This window comes from Thunnus albacares, chromosome 23 (genome assembly GCF_914725855.1).
Source record: "Thunnus albacares chromosome 23, fThuAlb1.1, whole genome shotgun sequence".
NCBI classification, from domain to species: domain Eukaryota; kingdom Metazoa; phylum Chordata; class Actinopteri; order Scombriformes; family Scombridae; genus Thunnus; species Thunnus albacares.
Window position 1 is genome coordinate 6,154,037 of NC_058128.1, and position 17,680 is coordinate 6,171,716.

Sequence of the window (17,680 nt, forward strand, 5' to 3'; positions counted from 1 at the left end):
TTCTATCCATTGACTAATTTATTAATTGATTAATTGTTGCAGCTATGTAATATCTGTCATATTGTTGTTTTTGCCATCACTTAACACACATATACACTCATTTACACTCATATTGTAATTATGTAAGGCTTAGATACCTAATTTTAATCTTTTTTTAACAGTATTTCCTGACATTTATTTCAGAAAAAGCCCAATCCACATGCAATAATATTAATGTCAAGCTAATACAGACAATACTTCACTGTTCTCCTGTTTATTTTGCCTGCTCTGCTTGGATTGACGGCTCAGGAGATGTAACGACAAACCACGGCAGCCCAAAATCTTTGATTATACCTCTCCCTGGTGGTGAGACACAATACTGCCCAACCTGAAATTAGCCTGAACCTGGTTTAACCATGAACACCAAGTCTGTCAGTGATGTCTATGGAGGCTGTTTAGAGCCAAAATTCAGACTTCAGACTATTCAGAAGTTTATTAGGATGAAAAAAAAGCCTCTGAAACTGTATTTAAAGCATCATGCAAAAACAAAAATCTCCAATCAAAGCAACAAAAATCATTTAAAAACTTATAAAAACGTTATACTCATGCAAAATCCTGAATTATCCAATAAAATGTTCAACAAAGAGCTTCACACATTACTTATTTATTCTACATTATTATATTATTATACCAGGTGTAGACGACACTGACAAGATAAACCCATATTTTAGATTAATGATGACATCTAATACTGATGTTTTATATAATAAAGGAAGGAAAAAGGATCTAAATTAACACACACACACATACACACAGTTTCGTGTGTACTTACATGGAGCTGTGTGTTGTTATTGTTGAGCTGGTCCTGACTGACGGGCGAAGCTGCAGGATGACAGTCCAACGACACTTTGTCCCGACAAGCAGCGTGACACGTGTACTTACAACCTGCAGAGAAATCAATGGATTAATTGATTGATTGTTAAAAGAAGGGGAAGGGGGGGGGGGGGGGGGGGGGGGGGACATAAGTTTATCTGTGATTGTAAAACGAAAGTCACACATGGGCTACGTGCAGGTATTAAAACTCGACTGCGTGTGTGTGTAACGTATATGCAAATACGAGTTTGATATGGACAGAGTCTGTCAGTTGAGGTCAGAGTTCCTCTTTGCAAATGGAAACCAACAACATGCAAATTCTGACCTGCTTTACCGTCTGGGATTAAATATGAAAGAGGAAAAATGTCAGTTTGTCTCAGCATCAAAACAGGATTTCATTCATATATGTTTTTAATATTCAACAGCCAAAACTTTAACCCTTACACACTGTTCAGCTGTACATTTTTACATTTAAGAGCAATAAAAACAACCCGAACACTTTTCTTTTAGTCTGAAATTTAATGACTTCTCCTAATGTGACCCAGAATATACAAAAATAGAAATATTTTAACTTTTTAAAAGCATTTTTTGTGCAGCTGATACACATCTTTTGTATTGTATTCTTCACATTTAATATAATTCATTGACCTCATTATGTTCTCCTGTTTTATGTAGCAATGGACCATTTTAAAGTGTGATTGTAAATGTTTTTCCTCCACAATAAAAGCATAAAAACTTAAGAATACACTCTCTCTGCTCTCTGAAAGCTTCATAAAGGATTAACCAGTGACTGATGAGGCGATCATGAATGTTTTGTGGTTCAGAAATTTGGTATAGAGACTAATTATGAGCGGCTACTGTGACACATCAGACCATGAACAGTATGTAAGGGTTAAATGTGACCAATTCCTTTTCAAAAATACCAAATATTTGATTCTTGTCGATGTTTAAAATGGGATCATGACCCCACGTAGGATTTGACTCATATATGGACAGAATTGTGGGAGATTTCTATGACTGATTATTAGACTACTTTTATATTATTATTATGATATATTTTAGAGTAGATTCAGTAGATAAATAGGTTTAAATATGACTAAACTCAAACTGACGACCTGCAGGACTGAACGTGACCTACATTCAGCCGTCACTGCACTGAGACACATTAAACAGCTGATGTTAGCAGCTCAAAAGTTAAATGTGAATTCTGAAAATATGACTCAGTTTGCTGACTTCTTGAAAATCTACAAACAAACTTAATCGAAATAGAAATTTAAGGGACATAAAAAGTTGTTGGTTCAGCTGCTCCGGTACAACAACATTTTGGCTTTGCTGAGTGATGAGTCAGATATAATCAGATATGTAATCGTATCATGACAAAATATTTGCATTGTGAGATAATGTGTGTTTGGATGTCTAAATGAACATGACAGGCAAAATTTTAAGTAAATCTGTCAGCATTAGATCTCAAATACAAATATTTTTAAACATTTTTTTGAATTGCACACCTGTATACAGACAACAAAGGTCTTTTTTTACAGTTAAAACACAGAAATATATTTTATTGACTTTTGAGGCTGAAACTATTTGTGGATTGATTAACAGAAAATTCATTGATAACAATTTTCATAACTAAAGCCGGCTTCAGCTTATAAATGTGAGAATTTACTGCTTTTTCTCTGTTTTGTATCATTTTAAATCCAATATTTACTTTGACTGTTGGACTTTTAACATTTTATACACCAAACAATTAATCTGTTGTTAAAAAAAACAATAATTAAGGGATTCATTAATGATGAAAATAACTGTCAGTAGCAGCTGTAATGGATTTAACTTTTGAATTTTTGAAAATATAATAACATCAACATTAATTTAGCCAATGTCAGCCATCATTAAGAGCATCAGACTGAGTAAGAGTGAAGCATCTGCCGCACTCTCTATCTGTCTCTCTCACACACACACACACACACACACACACACACACACACACACACACACACACATACACAATAAACCTTCAAGACTGGCCAGACTCCAGCAGCACCATTAAGTACTGAATTAAGTCTAACTGATGGGAGGAGAACGTTTTTTTTTCCCCCTCTTCCTTTCAACAAACAAACATCTGACAACTCCGACACACACTAACTATACCTGAACTCTGCGTGTGTGTGTGTGTGTGCGTGTGTGCCCATAATCCTACCTGGCGACCTCTTTTTCACGTGCTGTCCAACTTTATCCGACAGTTTGCACATAGCTGCTCCCATCTCCCATCTTCATCTTATACACACAAACACACATTCAACTCAGTCTCCTCGTCGAGATCTATTACATCACTTCATCCTTTGTGCAAACACACACACACTCTCACACTCTCACACACACACACACACACACTGAGAGGAGTAAATCACTCATACAGTACTAGCACTCTCTCCCTCTCTCTCTCTCTCTCCCTCGTCTCTCTGCAGTCTTTCTCAGCGTCTCTCGGCTGCGCTCCAGCCTCTATCGGCCACTTCAGATGCTGATTTGCGTAGCCACCATTCTCTCTGTTTCCCCCCCCCGTCTCCCTGCCTCTGTGTTGTTGTGCTGAGTGGGTGATTTAACAGTCAAATAGAGGCCACAGTGTGATGGACAGACAGACAGGAGAGAGAGAGAGAGAGAGAGAGGGGGGAATAGGACTGCTGACTCAGTCATCTGCAATCACTCACTCTTTCTCTCCTCCTCTCCTCTCTGTTTCCCTTTGCTCGATTACGTAGCTTGTTATGATTAGTGTGTGTGCATATGTGTGCGTTTGTGACTACACGGTTTCCTGCCCCCGCCGCTCTCTCTCTCCACTCATCCGTCCACCTTATCATCCATCTCGATCCCTTTTGACAATGAACCTGATCCACAGAGGAAGAGCCCTTCTACGTCAATCCATACGGGTGTTTATTTTTAGATGTGATAAAGATACTCATGATAATCCAATAAAACTAAAAACAGAAAGAAATAGTGCACTAAATTTGCATTTTTACCAATTTATTAACAGATTAACAACATTTTTATCCTGATATTAAGGCTCGACGTTGGATCCAAATGTTTTTACTGAAAATAGTGAGTAAATGTAACTGCAATAACTAATTTTTGGCCACTGGGGGGCAGTGTAAGTGAGCTGTGAACACACCACTGACACATTTTCACCTTTAAAGTAAGCTTGTTATCAAATATTTCCATTTTTAAACGTCCAGCAGACACGGATCAACATTAGCATTCATTTAGAGTCGTTTTTCTGTCCACCTGGTGAATGTGAGCCCAATATTCACTTTTCTTTTAACTCTGTTTCGGTCTCCACCAACTCCTGAGGGAAATATCTGGCTCTAAATGCTTGACTATGTTCACCATCTGGCTTTTGGTGCCAGACGGGGGGTTTTTAAGGGGCTGTTTTAGTTTTAAAAAAAGCTGCCTGTTACATCTGAAAATGAGAGTATGAGAAAATTTGCATGCCACAAAAACCAAAACAATGAGCTGAAAGTTGCTAAAGCTCCTTTAAGAGCTGATGGGACCTACAAAGTTGGTGCTACACCAAATATAAAATATTTATTGTAGCTGCTTTAAAGGGTAGAGCTTTTTCTGTAAACAAATCCTATGAAAACACCAACATAACTGATCAAAAAACAAGTATTGTGTGTGTATTAAAAGCCTGATATATCTTCTTCCTCTGTGCCGTAGACCTCCGTTGTTGTTCCAAAAACTAATAAAAACACTTCAGTGAGCCACAACGCTGCACTGGGTGACATGTTCCTTCATTTCCATGAACACAAACACTGTAGTTAAGTAACACTTGTGAGTAATACTCTCAAGAGCACCAAACGTGTATTAAATAGTCCCTTACAGTTGCACTATTTACTCCTGTTTGAGTATCATGTGCTAAATCTACAGTACTCAGTCGTTTTAGCAAATTACTGAGTATTTTGCAAAGATGAGACCATATATTTGTGACACATTTTTAAGATTTACTACGTCTTCAGTAGGAACAAATGGGCTTGGGGCCAACACATTATTGGTTTTAGTCTTTTCCACAAGATTAGTTGGCAAAAAAAAGAGAAATAATTAATACTGTAATGCAGTCTTATTTGTTAAGTTGCTGATTTGACAAAGATTTGGCCACTATTTAAAGGTGCATCCAGGTGTTCACAATCACCAACCGACAAATCCTGCATAGTTTACCTTTAATTTATCTGTAAATCTGACAGAAGAAGACATGTATCTAGTGTTTTTTCTTGTGAGTTTTTGAAACAACAAGATTATTGGATGCTAAAACTGTACAGAGCTACATGAGCAGAATAACTGCATCAGGTTTTGTGGTTTAGGGATCAAGTTTTTGTATCAGAGAGCTTGAAAATTGTTTTCAGCCTCTAATTAAATGAATGAAAAGATGAAAATGTGTCTCTTCCCTCTCTGCTGCCTTTCTCGTCTCCACTTCTATTTCTCTCTTATCTTCCTCTCTTCCTCTTCATCGCTCTTCCTCTCTGCTGTCTCAGGGATAAAAGCATTTCCCAGACGCCACCGATCGATCAGACTCAATCAGTCTGGCAGAAGACACACAGACTCTTTAACCTTTGACGCTTTTACAACAGAAGGGAGAATAATGGTATATAATTTATAGTCACAACCTCTATAAATACTTAAAGACTGATTTTAGGAGGGAGAGTTGATGTATTTTCACTGTAGAACTAGTAAACTGATTAAATGGTGGACAGAAATTGATCCTGACATCATAAAAGTGTACAGTTTTATGTTAAATATGCACAAAAATGCACATTTTGTATTATACCTTTGATTTATTAAGATATTTAAATAAACAGCTATGAATCAGAGCCCTATATTTATTATATATATTTAATTCTTTCACTTGTGATAAAAAGCTAATTAAACCATTGTGATTTATAGCTGAATGTGTTATAAATATGACAGACTGACTGATACGAGATGATTGTTAAATTAGGATTAATAAACGATGGTCAGATAACAGAAATTGCATCAAAATCTCATTATTTTCTTTATATAAAATACTTCTAGTTACCAGATATTTTTGATAGGATGTTGCACATAAAATTTATTGTAAATGATCTGTTTTGATTGTTATGTGTAGATGATTCGTCCTTTGTAAAAAACAATACATCATTTGCTATATTTTATGAAAGTACAGCAGCCTGTGTTGCATTTGTGCCAAACCACAAACAACAGCCTGTAAATCACTCTCTCAGACGGCTCTTATTACGAAACTCGGTGCATTCAGCAGGATCTCAGCTGTGAGGTCAAAGGTTAGAAATCACAAACAGGTCAGACTCGACAGTGTCTCTTTTCTCCTGTGTGTGAAGGTTTTTTTTAGCACGAGGTTTCTAATCAGGTTTGTGTGTGCAGATGAAGGAACAATGAGTCTCCAGCTCCTCTGACACTCATCTGTTGGAAAAGACTCTACTTATTGCACACACACACACACACACACACACACACACACACACACACACACCATTTGGGCTTTCAGAGTCAACAGCTGATCCACCACACACAGCTCTGCAAACTGTTTACAGACAGTTTGGGATACTCTGTGGTGGGATTATCCTTCAAATTAGTCTTTAACTCGTCCCACCACCCGCCTGTGACTCTCGAGAGGTCAAAGGTCGCAGGGACTTTAGCAAAGAGGATGTTTGGAAAATTACGCTGTCTTTTCAGGTGTGTAAAATGAGTTGTTCTGGACCAAAAACAGCCCTGCGTTCAAAAAACACAATGTGAAATGATGAAATACAAACCTAATAGTCCAGTTTGAGTAACAGATCAATGAGTTTGAAAGCTTGTCAGACACCAAAACACTGCACATGCATCGGTTATGATATTATGAGAAACAGTAGCAAAATGAGTCTTTGTGTTTGTGAGGTTAACAGCAAAGTTACTCCAGTCATGTTACAAAATTTTGCTCTTGCGTGTATTTGATTAAAGGAGAGATTCACAATTTTTCGATTCTGTCTTTAAACAACAGTTAGGTGCCCAAATGAACATTGATACAGCTTGTTTTAAACTTTCCTCTTGTTCATACCGGCCATCAAAAGATGTGTTTTCAATGTAGGTAATTGGGAACAAAATAAAACGTATTTAAAGGGGACGTATCATGCACATTTTGAAGTTTATGTTTTTATTCTGGGGCTCTACTGGAATATCTTTGCATGATTTACAGTAAAAAACTCTTTATTTATCTTCTACTGGCCCTTTAAGCAGCCCCTCAGTTCAGCCTCTGTCTCAAACAGGCCGTTTTAGCTCCTGGCTCTTTAAGTCCCGCCTCCTGATGAGCCCACTCTGATCTGATTGGTCAGCTTCCGGTGGTTCCAGAGGCAATGTAAACAAACGTAAACAAACAGTAGCATTCATGATTTTACTTCTTTTTTCTCGTTCTTTTCTCGAAATAGATACTTCTTGAATACATCTTTACGTGTTCGAGCCCAAATCCGATCCCAAATATGCAAGTGGACAACGTGAACAACCTTAGCAACAAAGGTTACGTAATGGACGGCCGTTTGTGGGCATGTGCCAACAATCTGATGTCATCACGAGGAGGAAGTAGAGTTTACATGCAAATGGAGCGTTCACCTCAAGTTTTGGACCTTTAACCATGTGTAACATAAACATCCGACATCATAACAGCATAAAAATAACAGAAAATCATAAAAAGCACGTTAACTCCCCTTTAGAGGTTTACCTGAAGTTAATATGAGGCTTCAGCAGTCTGAGTTACTCAAATCAAGTCAATATCTTCCAAAGCTATTGTCTGTTTAGTATAACATTCCTTTTTATACTGCAAATGCTTGTACAGTAGTTGGAAAACAAAGACAGGTGTGTGTGTGTGTGTGTGTGTGTGTGTGCGTGCGTGCGTGCGTGCGTGCGTGCGTGTGTGTGTGTGTGTGTAAGGACAGGTGCATGCTGAACACAGAAACCATCTGTTGTCTCCTTATTCTTCATTATAATCTTTCTTTTTCCTTGTTCGAACATGTGCTCCGTTTTTTTATTATTCAATCAAAACTGAAGTTTAGAGCAGAAAGAATGTTGCTGTGAGTGTCACCACGTTACCTTGACACACACACACACACACACACACACACACACACACACACACACACACACACACGCATATTTACTGAATAATGACAATGACAAAACCAATGAATAGCTTTGACACTGGCGACACAATATAAACTCTTTCTATTTACAAATTCCCGTCAAGCAAAACCCAGATTTTATAAAAGGAGCAGAAGCAATTAAACTGCTTTTTATGTTCCCACACATGATGTTTTTCTGTTTCCTTTTGCCAAAACCACAACACTGCCCAGATCTCTCTCTCTCTTTTAGTGAGGACAGATATAAATAAGTTTCCATGGATACAAAGTGAAAAGAAACATGTAAACAAATCGCACAAACAACTTCTGCTAAAGATAAAAATCAACCAGCATCACTCAGAGTAATAAAACAAAAAGAAAATCCACAGTACTGCACAGATGTATGTAAGTGTGAGTATATGTTTACGTATGTGTACACGTGTGTGTATGAATGTATATTTATTATCTGCTTGTATGGACGTGTGTGTATAAGCACATATCTGCATCTTGTTTTATTATTTAACGATAATGTAAAGCACTTTGAGCTGCTTTTGGATATAATGGTGCTATGCAAATAAAATTCAAAATGAACTGAATTAAAAGTTGGAAACACGCACACACACACACACACACACACACACACACACTCAAAACTCACCAGAGTTCTTCCACAGCAGACTGACTTCCAAGCGACCGGAGCGTCGCATCACTTTTGGAAAACGATAGAAAAATCCAGACATCCTCCTCAAAGACTTTCCAAAGTTTTTGGCAAATCCCATCATTCACACACACACACACACACACTCTACCTGCCACACACACACATATATGGTACATACACACACACTGTTTAAAGTGTTTTAGGCTCCGACGAGCTCCAGATGTTGATTTATATCCAACGATAACTGGAATTAGATCCTTCGCTGTCATCCATGATGCGTCTGTGTCTCTGTTCAGGTCTATACTGGTCCCTCTCCTGACGGACACTGACCCCCAGTTGTGTCTGTAAGCATGAGTGTGTGTGTGTGTGTGTGTGTCAGCTGCCGTCCCTTGTTTGTTCAGTCGCTGTGACAGTTTGGCTCCACAAGAGACACAACACACTCATTTGTGGCGGCTAATGACACACACACAGGTGAAGTCTGACTGCGCTGTAGAGTGTGAGAGTCAATCAGCTTCAGTATTTCTCACAAAGGTTCAAAATGAGCCTCCATCCTCCAAAATATTCCACTCTACACAATGTGAAACCCTTTCCTCTGTCGCTCTGCCTTTATGTTGGTTATTTACAAAATATAAAAATAAAAAACTCGACTCACTGTGAAACTGATCTATACTGTAGGGCCAAGAACTAATTCCTTATTGACATTTCAATCAAAAATGCATAAATCAGATTTGTTTTTCTTATTCTTTTGCCCTGACAAGAATAAAATACTTGAGGAACCACTGAGTATCTTTAGTTATTTTACATTTCTGACATTAAAATTGTCTTTTTGTTGTTTAAACCTGCGTTAACTGATTTTTTTTGGCCACTTGGACGCAGCAGAAACAACATGGACATATCATCACCTTTTAAGTTGATATGTTGAACCTGTAAGCAAACAGTTGCTTATTTCCACGTCCAGCAGTTACGGAGCAACGTTATCATTCATTTAGAGTCGTGTTTCTGTCCACCTGGTGAATTTAAGTCCAGTATTCACTCTGTTTTAGCTCTGTTTTTGTTCTCCTGAGGGAAATATCTGGCTCTTTAGCTGCTAAATGCTCCACTATGTTCACCAGCTAGTCTACAGCTAACTGTGTCTGTTTGCTGTTTGGTGCTGAGCAGGTAGAGTACAGTGGCTTTTTAGAGCTTTTTCTCTTAAAACAACGAAATGAGAGCTGTGAGAGTGAACCAAAACAGTAAAGTTGCAGCCAGACAGATAAACAATGAGCTGAAACTCACTATAACTCTCTGTAAAGCCGACAGGAGCTGCAGAGTCGCTGATAGGTTCATCATCTACAAGCCACAACCAACACATTACACACTGACGGCTCAGACACTGTTATTTTAAAAATATAGATTATAGCAGCTTTAAAGATACATTATACTTAACATACAGTATTAGTATCATCCACACTAAAAGTCTAAATCTCTGATGGCCTTAATATCAAAGAATATGAGCTAAAAATATGTGTTTGCACCAATGGTGACGCTAGAACTAAGGTCATAGTGTCATTAAAATTAAAAGAGTTATCCGAGCTCAAAAAATATGGCTAAAAGGCTGCAAGATTTATTATGTATAAAAAAAAGTCTAAATGTGCCTTAAGTAGAGCAGTTTCAGCACAGACGTCTGCTCCTGATGTTTGCGTTTCTTGACCAAACATCTGCCTGATATCTGCAGACTGCTGCTGCCACCTGGAGTCACAACAGCCTCGTAAACTCCAGCAGGTGTGTGTATCGTGTAAATATTCATGTCATAATTTATGGGACTGTCAGGACTCGAGGTGGCGAATGTAACAGCTACCATGTACATTACTTTTTGATTAAAAGTTATCTTTTTGTGCATGTCGTAACGACTTGATTTTCACGATTTTATACAGTGTGCAAAAACAAAAATTCAAATGAACTGCATTAATTCGATGTATTGCTCAGCTCCAGGTTCACAAACTTCTGGGAATTTATCCTCAGTGGAACATAAAGTTAATTAATATTCTGGCCACTAGTTGTTAGTCTTTTAATCTGACTGACTTCACCATCCAATAGACAACAAAACAATCACAATTTTCTACACGTTCACTCTGTTTGGAGAGTAAACAGATTCAGTCTCTGTTGTATGATGTGAAAATAACAGAAATCAAGCTGTGGTTGGACTGTAGATGCTACCAGGGAGCTATTAGATACACTTTAATACACTACACCTGCCCATGACTAATGAAAACACACAGTAATGCAACACTAAACCCCATCGGACAAAGAACTCCGGCTCTGTTTGGCAGGTTTCTGTTACTTCACCTTGGAGAGAGACAAAGGACGAGAGACCCACAGGAAGAGTGACAGAGAGAGAGAGAGAGAGAGAGTGACAGAGAGAGAGAGAGATAGAGAGAGAGAGAGAGAGAGAGAAAGAGAGAGTGAGAGTGAGAGTCTGCCTTTTCAGGAACGGATCTTATCGAATCTCATCTGACCCACTTTGAGACACAAGTGGAAACGCTCTGAAATGGGTTCAGTGAGGATAAAACTACACATGAACTATATGTATAATTACAATAAACATTAAATTATTATAAGAATTATGACACACAGTATTATTCAAATTTTTGACTCATCACCAAATTCATCTAAAAATGTTAAGTGGTTCAACTGAGCTCAGTCGATATATCAGCATTGTTTGATTTTGGCTTATTAAAGATACTGTATACAAGCTTTTGCATACTTTATCCTCAAGAGAGAATGGACATGTTTATTTTTTAACTGTAAAATGTCCCGCTCAGTTTATGTCTTCAAAAACCAAATTTAAGGAATCAAAAGTGTTTTAGATGTTGAAAAATTGGCTGATACTGAAGAAAACCCTCCTTCCCACCCTTCCCAAAGTCAAGTTTTTACAGATGATCAGTTTATCGTTATCAGAGTTTCTAAATTCTCAAATACCAATATCTGCATTGACCTTGAAAAATGAGAAGCAGTCAAGCTCCAGTCTTAATGATATATCAAAGCCTCTGATATACTTACTTTTAACTATGCGTTTGTGTTCATATCATGGCTACCTTGCATGTTCCTTGGGAGCATTGCTCATGCACGTCCTCAGAAACATGTCCACAAGATGCAGTTCAGCACATGACCAGTGGGGGCAGTACAGCTGAGAGAAACTCATAGAGCTCATCTGTAACTACTCATCTATATGACGTCTCTATGCTTGATGTCACCACTGCTGCTTTTTCTGACTTGATTTATCGATTATCAACAATATTGTAACCTGCTCGAGAGTCTCCATGGTTCAAGTAAGATATTCTGGTGTCGACAAAGTATGATTAGGCGCCAGTCTGCCCCCTAGTGGATACAACTTTCAGTCCTCCATGTATAAACAAAGTACACAAGCAAGATAACGCAGGAATTACAGCTGTTATCTACGCGTACATGTTAGTAAAAGGCAAGTATATCAGTGGCTTAAGTCTCACCCTCTTTTAGTATTGTTGCTACATCTGTCAAACTGTCTGTTGTCACACGGTTTACAGTGACGACTGCGGCAAAATTAGCACAAAATTTTAAAGAATTTTCAAAACTTGACTTCAGACAGGCTGACGTCTCATTTCTAGACGGCGACAGTCTGACTTTTTGTGTCCAGACGACTTGTTTTAAAATAAGAACCAGTCAGTCTTAAATATGAACTGAATGGCTACATACATATCATGATAAAAGACTGAAGCTAAAGCTACAAGTTCCAGGCAAAAAGTCACAATCCTCACCAGTTGATCATCAATGAAGATGATACGGCGGTAAAGACGTATTAGAGTACAGATAGTTTGTCCAAGGCTTAGTAAGTGTCCAAAATCTCCATTTACTGCTCACTATTAAGTGTCTGTTACTGTATAAATAGAGTATTAGGAGAGATAGACAGTGTTATAAGTAAAGAAAATGTATCATCAGACTATTTTATTCTGAAATAACCAACTTCAGCTGCTGCGTTTATACACTTGGACAAGCAAGAGGTCAGATTCTTGCATTTATGTTCATGTTTTCATACAGTTTGTTTCACTTTTTCACATTACAAGAAGAAAAGGCTTTTAAGATGACGACTGTGGTGCCTAATTACAGATGCTAAGATATGACGGGACGATCGCTCTTCAGGAGAGCACTGCACTCACAAAGAGATGAAAACATCTGTATATTTAAGTCCAGTGAAGGGCATCTACTGCATATTTTGTGAACTGGAACCTACATGACTTGTTTGCATGTCCTGAAAACTGGATGAGATCAGTATTTCATTAGAGGAGTTTGCTCTCAAGCATGACAAATTATATTTTAGAAGAAGGAGTAAAACAAAACTGCTGCTGTTGCACAACCAGCTTATAAGTGACTGTTTCTGTGTATTAATAAGTGAACCAGTGGTTGAACTGGAAAATGCTCTCGAGCTCTTTGTGTAGGTTTCCTCCAAGACATTAGCAATGTTTTTTTTTGTTTTTTGTTTCTTTGAGAAAGGCGGGTCAACCGTGTTGTTGAAATCCTGATCCAGTAATGGGCCCTTAACAAGCTTCCTGAGTGGCTGTTAACTGTGGAAACGCCAACAGAGACGCACAGACACAACTTCATCAGCGCTGCTGGTAAAACTGACGGGAAACACAGAGCTCATTGTCTGTTAATGAAGTTAAAACAGTAAATGGACGAAGGCAGAGGAAGAAGAATATTTAGTTTAGAATCCATCAGCCTTGTTTTCAGTATAAGAATCAGTTGTTGTGCTTCATTTAAAATATTACGGTATATTCAGCGTCCTATAAATAACTTAACGCTCGAGGCAGAAATCACAGATTACATGAAGCCATTTGTTTGGTTTATACTTTAACTTGGAGCTGCTGCCGACACACTCACAGATTATTTATTATGTTTTGGTTTTATTGTGTTTTTGTTTCTTACCAACCTCCTTGAGTGTCCTTTGCCTTTTCTCTACATATCTACATTCACTGAGCACTTTATTAGGAACACCTGTGTGATCTAATGTAATCTAATGCAACATAAATTCAACTTTTACGAAACTTATGCATTTTTTGTTGACATTGTCAGAAAGGTGATAATTCTACTTTATATTTATTATTGAGGTTGTGGAAGCTGCTCCTAGTGAGGTACAGTGTGTTTATTACTGAGATGGAAACTTATACCTTTATGTTATTGTTTTAAGATTATGTTGTACTTCCTTATAGTCAAAAACACATCGTAAAACTTTGTGTTCTCTGCTTCCTGTGTGAAAATGTTCCCAGCAGGTCCCATCAAAGATGAGCTGTGGGGCTCCATCACTGTAACTTTACAGCTCATTAGACAGAAGCAGAGAGAAACCTCTCAAAAAATGGTAAATTAATTAAAAGATGAATACGGGATGATTGTGATGCAAATACTGACACTAAACTTCAGCCGAGCAAACTCTCTGTGAATTCATCTGTAAATTTCCACAACAATTACTTATTTTATTTCTGCTATAAACTCAGCGTAACGGCAGCAAAAGGCAGAAAGTCAGCAGCCTGTGTCAGTAATGTTAGTTAATGGTTATACTGTACCGAGTGAAGCTGTAGCAGCAAAACAGTCTTTCAAAAGTTGCACAGCCTCAGAGCTTTATTTTTGACACCATATACTGAAATGATCATCAGTTTGTACGCATGTTTCATAAAAAGTGTGATTAAATTTTGACTATTTAAATCAATTTATTGCAGGAAAGCAACATTTAAAAAGTTAAATGTAATATGTTTGGACTTCTGCTTGAAGCTGTCTTGTTAACGTGCCAAAAGCATCACTGGGATGCATGACTGAGATTCTTTGTTGTGGTTTTTCTTCCACCGATGACATTTCAAAATGACATTTACCTGACAGAGCAAACGACTAAGGAAACGGAGGACAGAGGAGGAAAGGTGGGAAACATATTGATTAACTGATATAAACACTTTGAGTGAGAATGAAGGTTTGATGTAGCAGTTGTTTGAATATTCAAACTTTTCTGAGTCTCATTTCCGTTTCCAGCGTTAAGAAACGCATCGTAGCAGCCGCGTTAGGAGTCCAACACATGAGGAAGAAGAGCCTTTTTCTGTGTCGTCTATTTTTATTGTTCATGAGACAGAAGTGGACAAAGAGGGAGGTCTAGAGTTTGTACTCCAGGAGACACTCGTTTCCTTCCAGATCTGAACCGGTCCGTCTACATACCGACTGCATTCCAGCTGCGTCTCAGAGCCGAGCCTATTTTTACCATCAACAGTCAAACATGTGATCTCACTACGTGTCAGAAAGTATTTCCTACAAGATCTGATGGGTTTTTGATAAGAATCTGTTTATTTATATGATTTGAGGTACACCTTCATTAAGTCAGTCAGTCCACATGTGAGCTACTGATGAAGCTTCTGACTCATTTTTGACTCCAAAAACTCCAATTATATTTCAATAAAACTACTGAATTATGCTCTGTTTTCCTGAAATGTTCATTATCTGTCACTTATACCAATCTACTGTTTTACTATGCTGCTATAGATGAGATTAAGGTTGCAACTAACGGTTATTTTCACCACTGATTAACCTGTTGATTATCATTTTTCAATTACACTATTAAGAGTTTCAATAAAATGTGAGAGAATAATGACAAAATTAAAATTTCTCAGACCCCCAAACCCAATAGTACAAAACTAAACTTAAAAGATATAAAGTTGCAAATGATATAAAACTGAAAAAAGCAGCAAATGTTTAGCCTTTCTGCTTTATAAATGGCTCAAAAGAATAATCAAAGTCGTTGATGTGATGGATTTCCTGTCAATCAGCTGATCAGTTAATCGTGTCAGTACTGAAAAAGATCAATATAAGTTAAAATGGTGAGTTAAAAATGTAAAAGCAGACAAAATTTGGGTGCGTTTACCGTTTGCTCGAAACACTGAGGTCACCAACCAAACTCTGTACAATGTGTAATTTCACTGTCCGGTTATATTTATTGGAAAAACATTTTATTTTCCCTACATTATGTCATGGTGCCAGATGGCACAATACTGAATTCCTTTCATTTTAATTAATTGTTGCTGTCGTTGTTTTATTTTTTACCTAAAAATAGTCAGATTTTGTCTTTAAAAAGTCAGAATCCATGTGTTAAATGTGTCCAATGCAAACTCCTATTTGTGTCATTATAAACCCTCCTGCTTCCAAACATATAACAGAGGTCATGACCTCTTTGTCCTCTCTGGTGGCTACAGCTGATCTGTCAGGTTAGATAAACATTGGTTTTCCTTAACGTCCATACACTGAAAATCAGTGCAATCATCTCTGATATGATGCTTATTGATTCACATTTATTGTAGAATTGATCAATCTTGCACTTGTTGTCTTGGGGAAACTCTTAAGAGGATTTTGGGCATAAAAATAGTCAATTTAAAGCCTTTGAATGTTTAATTTCTATTTAAACTGACCCTAATCAACCTACATATATACACAAAATCACAGAAAACAGATTAGAGTCACCTGACATTCATATGAGTCTTTAAACTTTTAAAATAAACCTCTGAAGGGGCTCATTCACTGTGGGACCCCCGACCCATAATCAGCACACTCACCTGCACAGGTGAAACCATCCTGGAAGATGTAGTGGCAGCACACATCACACCAGCTGCCCTCCCAGCAGGGCAGGAAGGTGTGACCCTCCCCGGACTCCTGCTTCACCCTGGGGTCCCTCTCCTCGGGGGAGAAGATGGTCCTCACATCGGGAGGTCTGAACCCCTTCTTCCTGCCCCGGGGCGGCCCTCCTCCGTGATCCTCCAGTCCGTCCGCCTCGCCGTTACTCCTCTCCGGGTGTCCTCTCTCGCTCCAAGCCGCTTCCAGGCTCTCCAGACTGGCCGGCTGAGGAGACGCGTGCCGCCGGTCAGCTCTCACCACCACGGCGCCCTTGGACATCCGCATCTTGGCGCCCGGTGGCGGCCACGTCGCCTCCGGTGGATCGCTGAGTCTAACCGGGGTGCTGATGATATGAACAGCCTGGACGGTTAACGGAGAGTCATCCCGCACCGAGGAGCGCGTGGGGGCGTATTTCCGACCCTGGTGCACGACGTTAAACATTACGCACGCTCCTCATACTCTGCTGCGTAACAGGTCGGTACAGGTGTGTTAAACAGTGACACACAGCAGGTGAGACGGCTTGTGATGAGCCGTGTTTGTTGTCGGTAAGCAGGTTGAGGCGGTCGGAGGTGTGCAGGCAGGGGCGGATTTACTGATTTGGGGGCCCCAGGCAAACTCTGGGGCCCCTGAAACTGAACATCCTCCTCATCCTCTCTGTCTTGCTTTATTTTTTACCTTTTCTCTAACTGGGAATGTTGGTCCTGATAGTGGTGGAAGTACTCAGAACAGTTTTCATAAGTAAAACTATTAATGATGCATTCTTAAAACACCAAAAACTACATATATTTACGTTTGAGTGACAGACGCCATCTAGCAGCTGTCGTAATTATGACCCAGAGAAGTGATGCAGGTCAGGTGACGTCAATATAAGGTGACTTCCTTATGAGGAGGAGGTGGGTTTGGTGGATGGTATAGACTGTAAAAAATTAATGGACGTAGTCATCATGATGTCACCCATTGGTTTGTGGGCTGCTTTTTTGAAGCCTTGAGTTTAGCGATTTGACTGTTGCCATCTTGGATTTGAATGTCGCCATCTTTGATTTTTCGGAGCCAGAAGTGACCATATTTGGAGGAGAGGGTGGAGCTGGCCATAGCCTAGCTGCTAGCTTGGTTAGCACGGTACATTTACAGTCTGTGGTTAACTGTGATAATGCTAATGCTAACGCTAGTTTTCACTAGCGTAAAAGAGGGTTAAAACCATTAAAACAAAATGTGCTTACTGGAAAAACTGAACATCCGACTCCTTAGAGGGTCTTTTATCACAACCAAACGCTGAACAAGACTTTTTTAGGCAACCAAAATGTTACAATTAACTTTCATGAACTGAAAACACACTGTGAAATAGCAGCGGCTACGCCTGTGCTCTGTGAATCTGGGGTTACGATCA

General features: G+C 38.7%; 1 protein-coding gene across 1 annotated transcript; it reads right to left on the reverse strand.

Moving 5' to 3' along the window:
• Nucleotides 1–346: 346 nt before the first annotated feature.
• LOC122975596 (ras association domain-containing protein 5-like) lies at nucleotides 347–17,075 on the reverse strand. The gene is made up of 2 exons (XM_044344103.1): nucleotides 16,236–17,075; nucleotides 347–924 (listed from the first exon to the last, which is right to left on the reverse strand). Exons 1-2 carry the CDS (start codon nucleotides 16,732–16,734, stop codon nucleotides 725–727), a joined length of 699 nt encoding a protein of 232 aa, XP_044200038.1. The 5' UTR covers nucleotides 16,735–17,075; the 3' UTR covers nucleotides 347–724.
• Nucleotides 17,076–17,680: the final 605 nt, after the last annotated feature.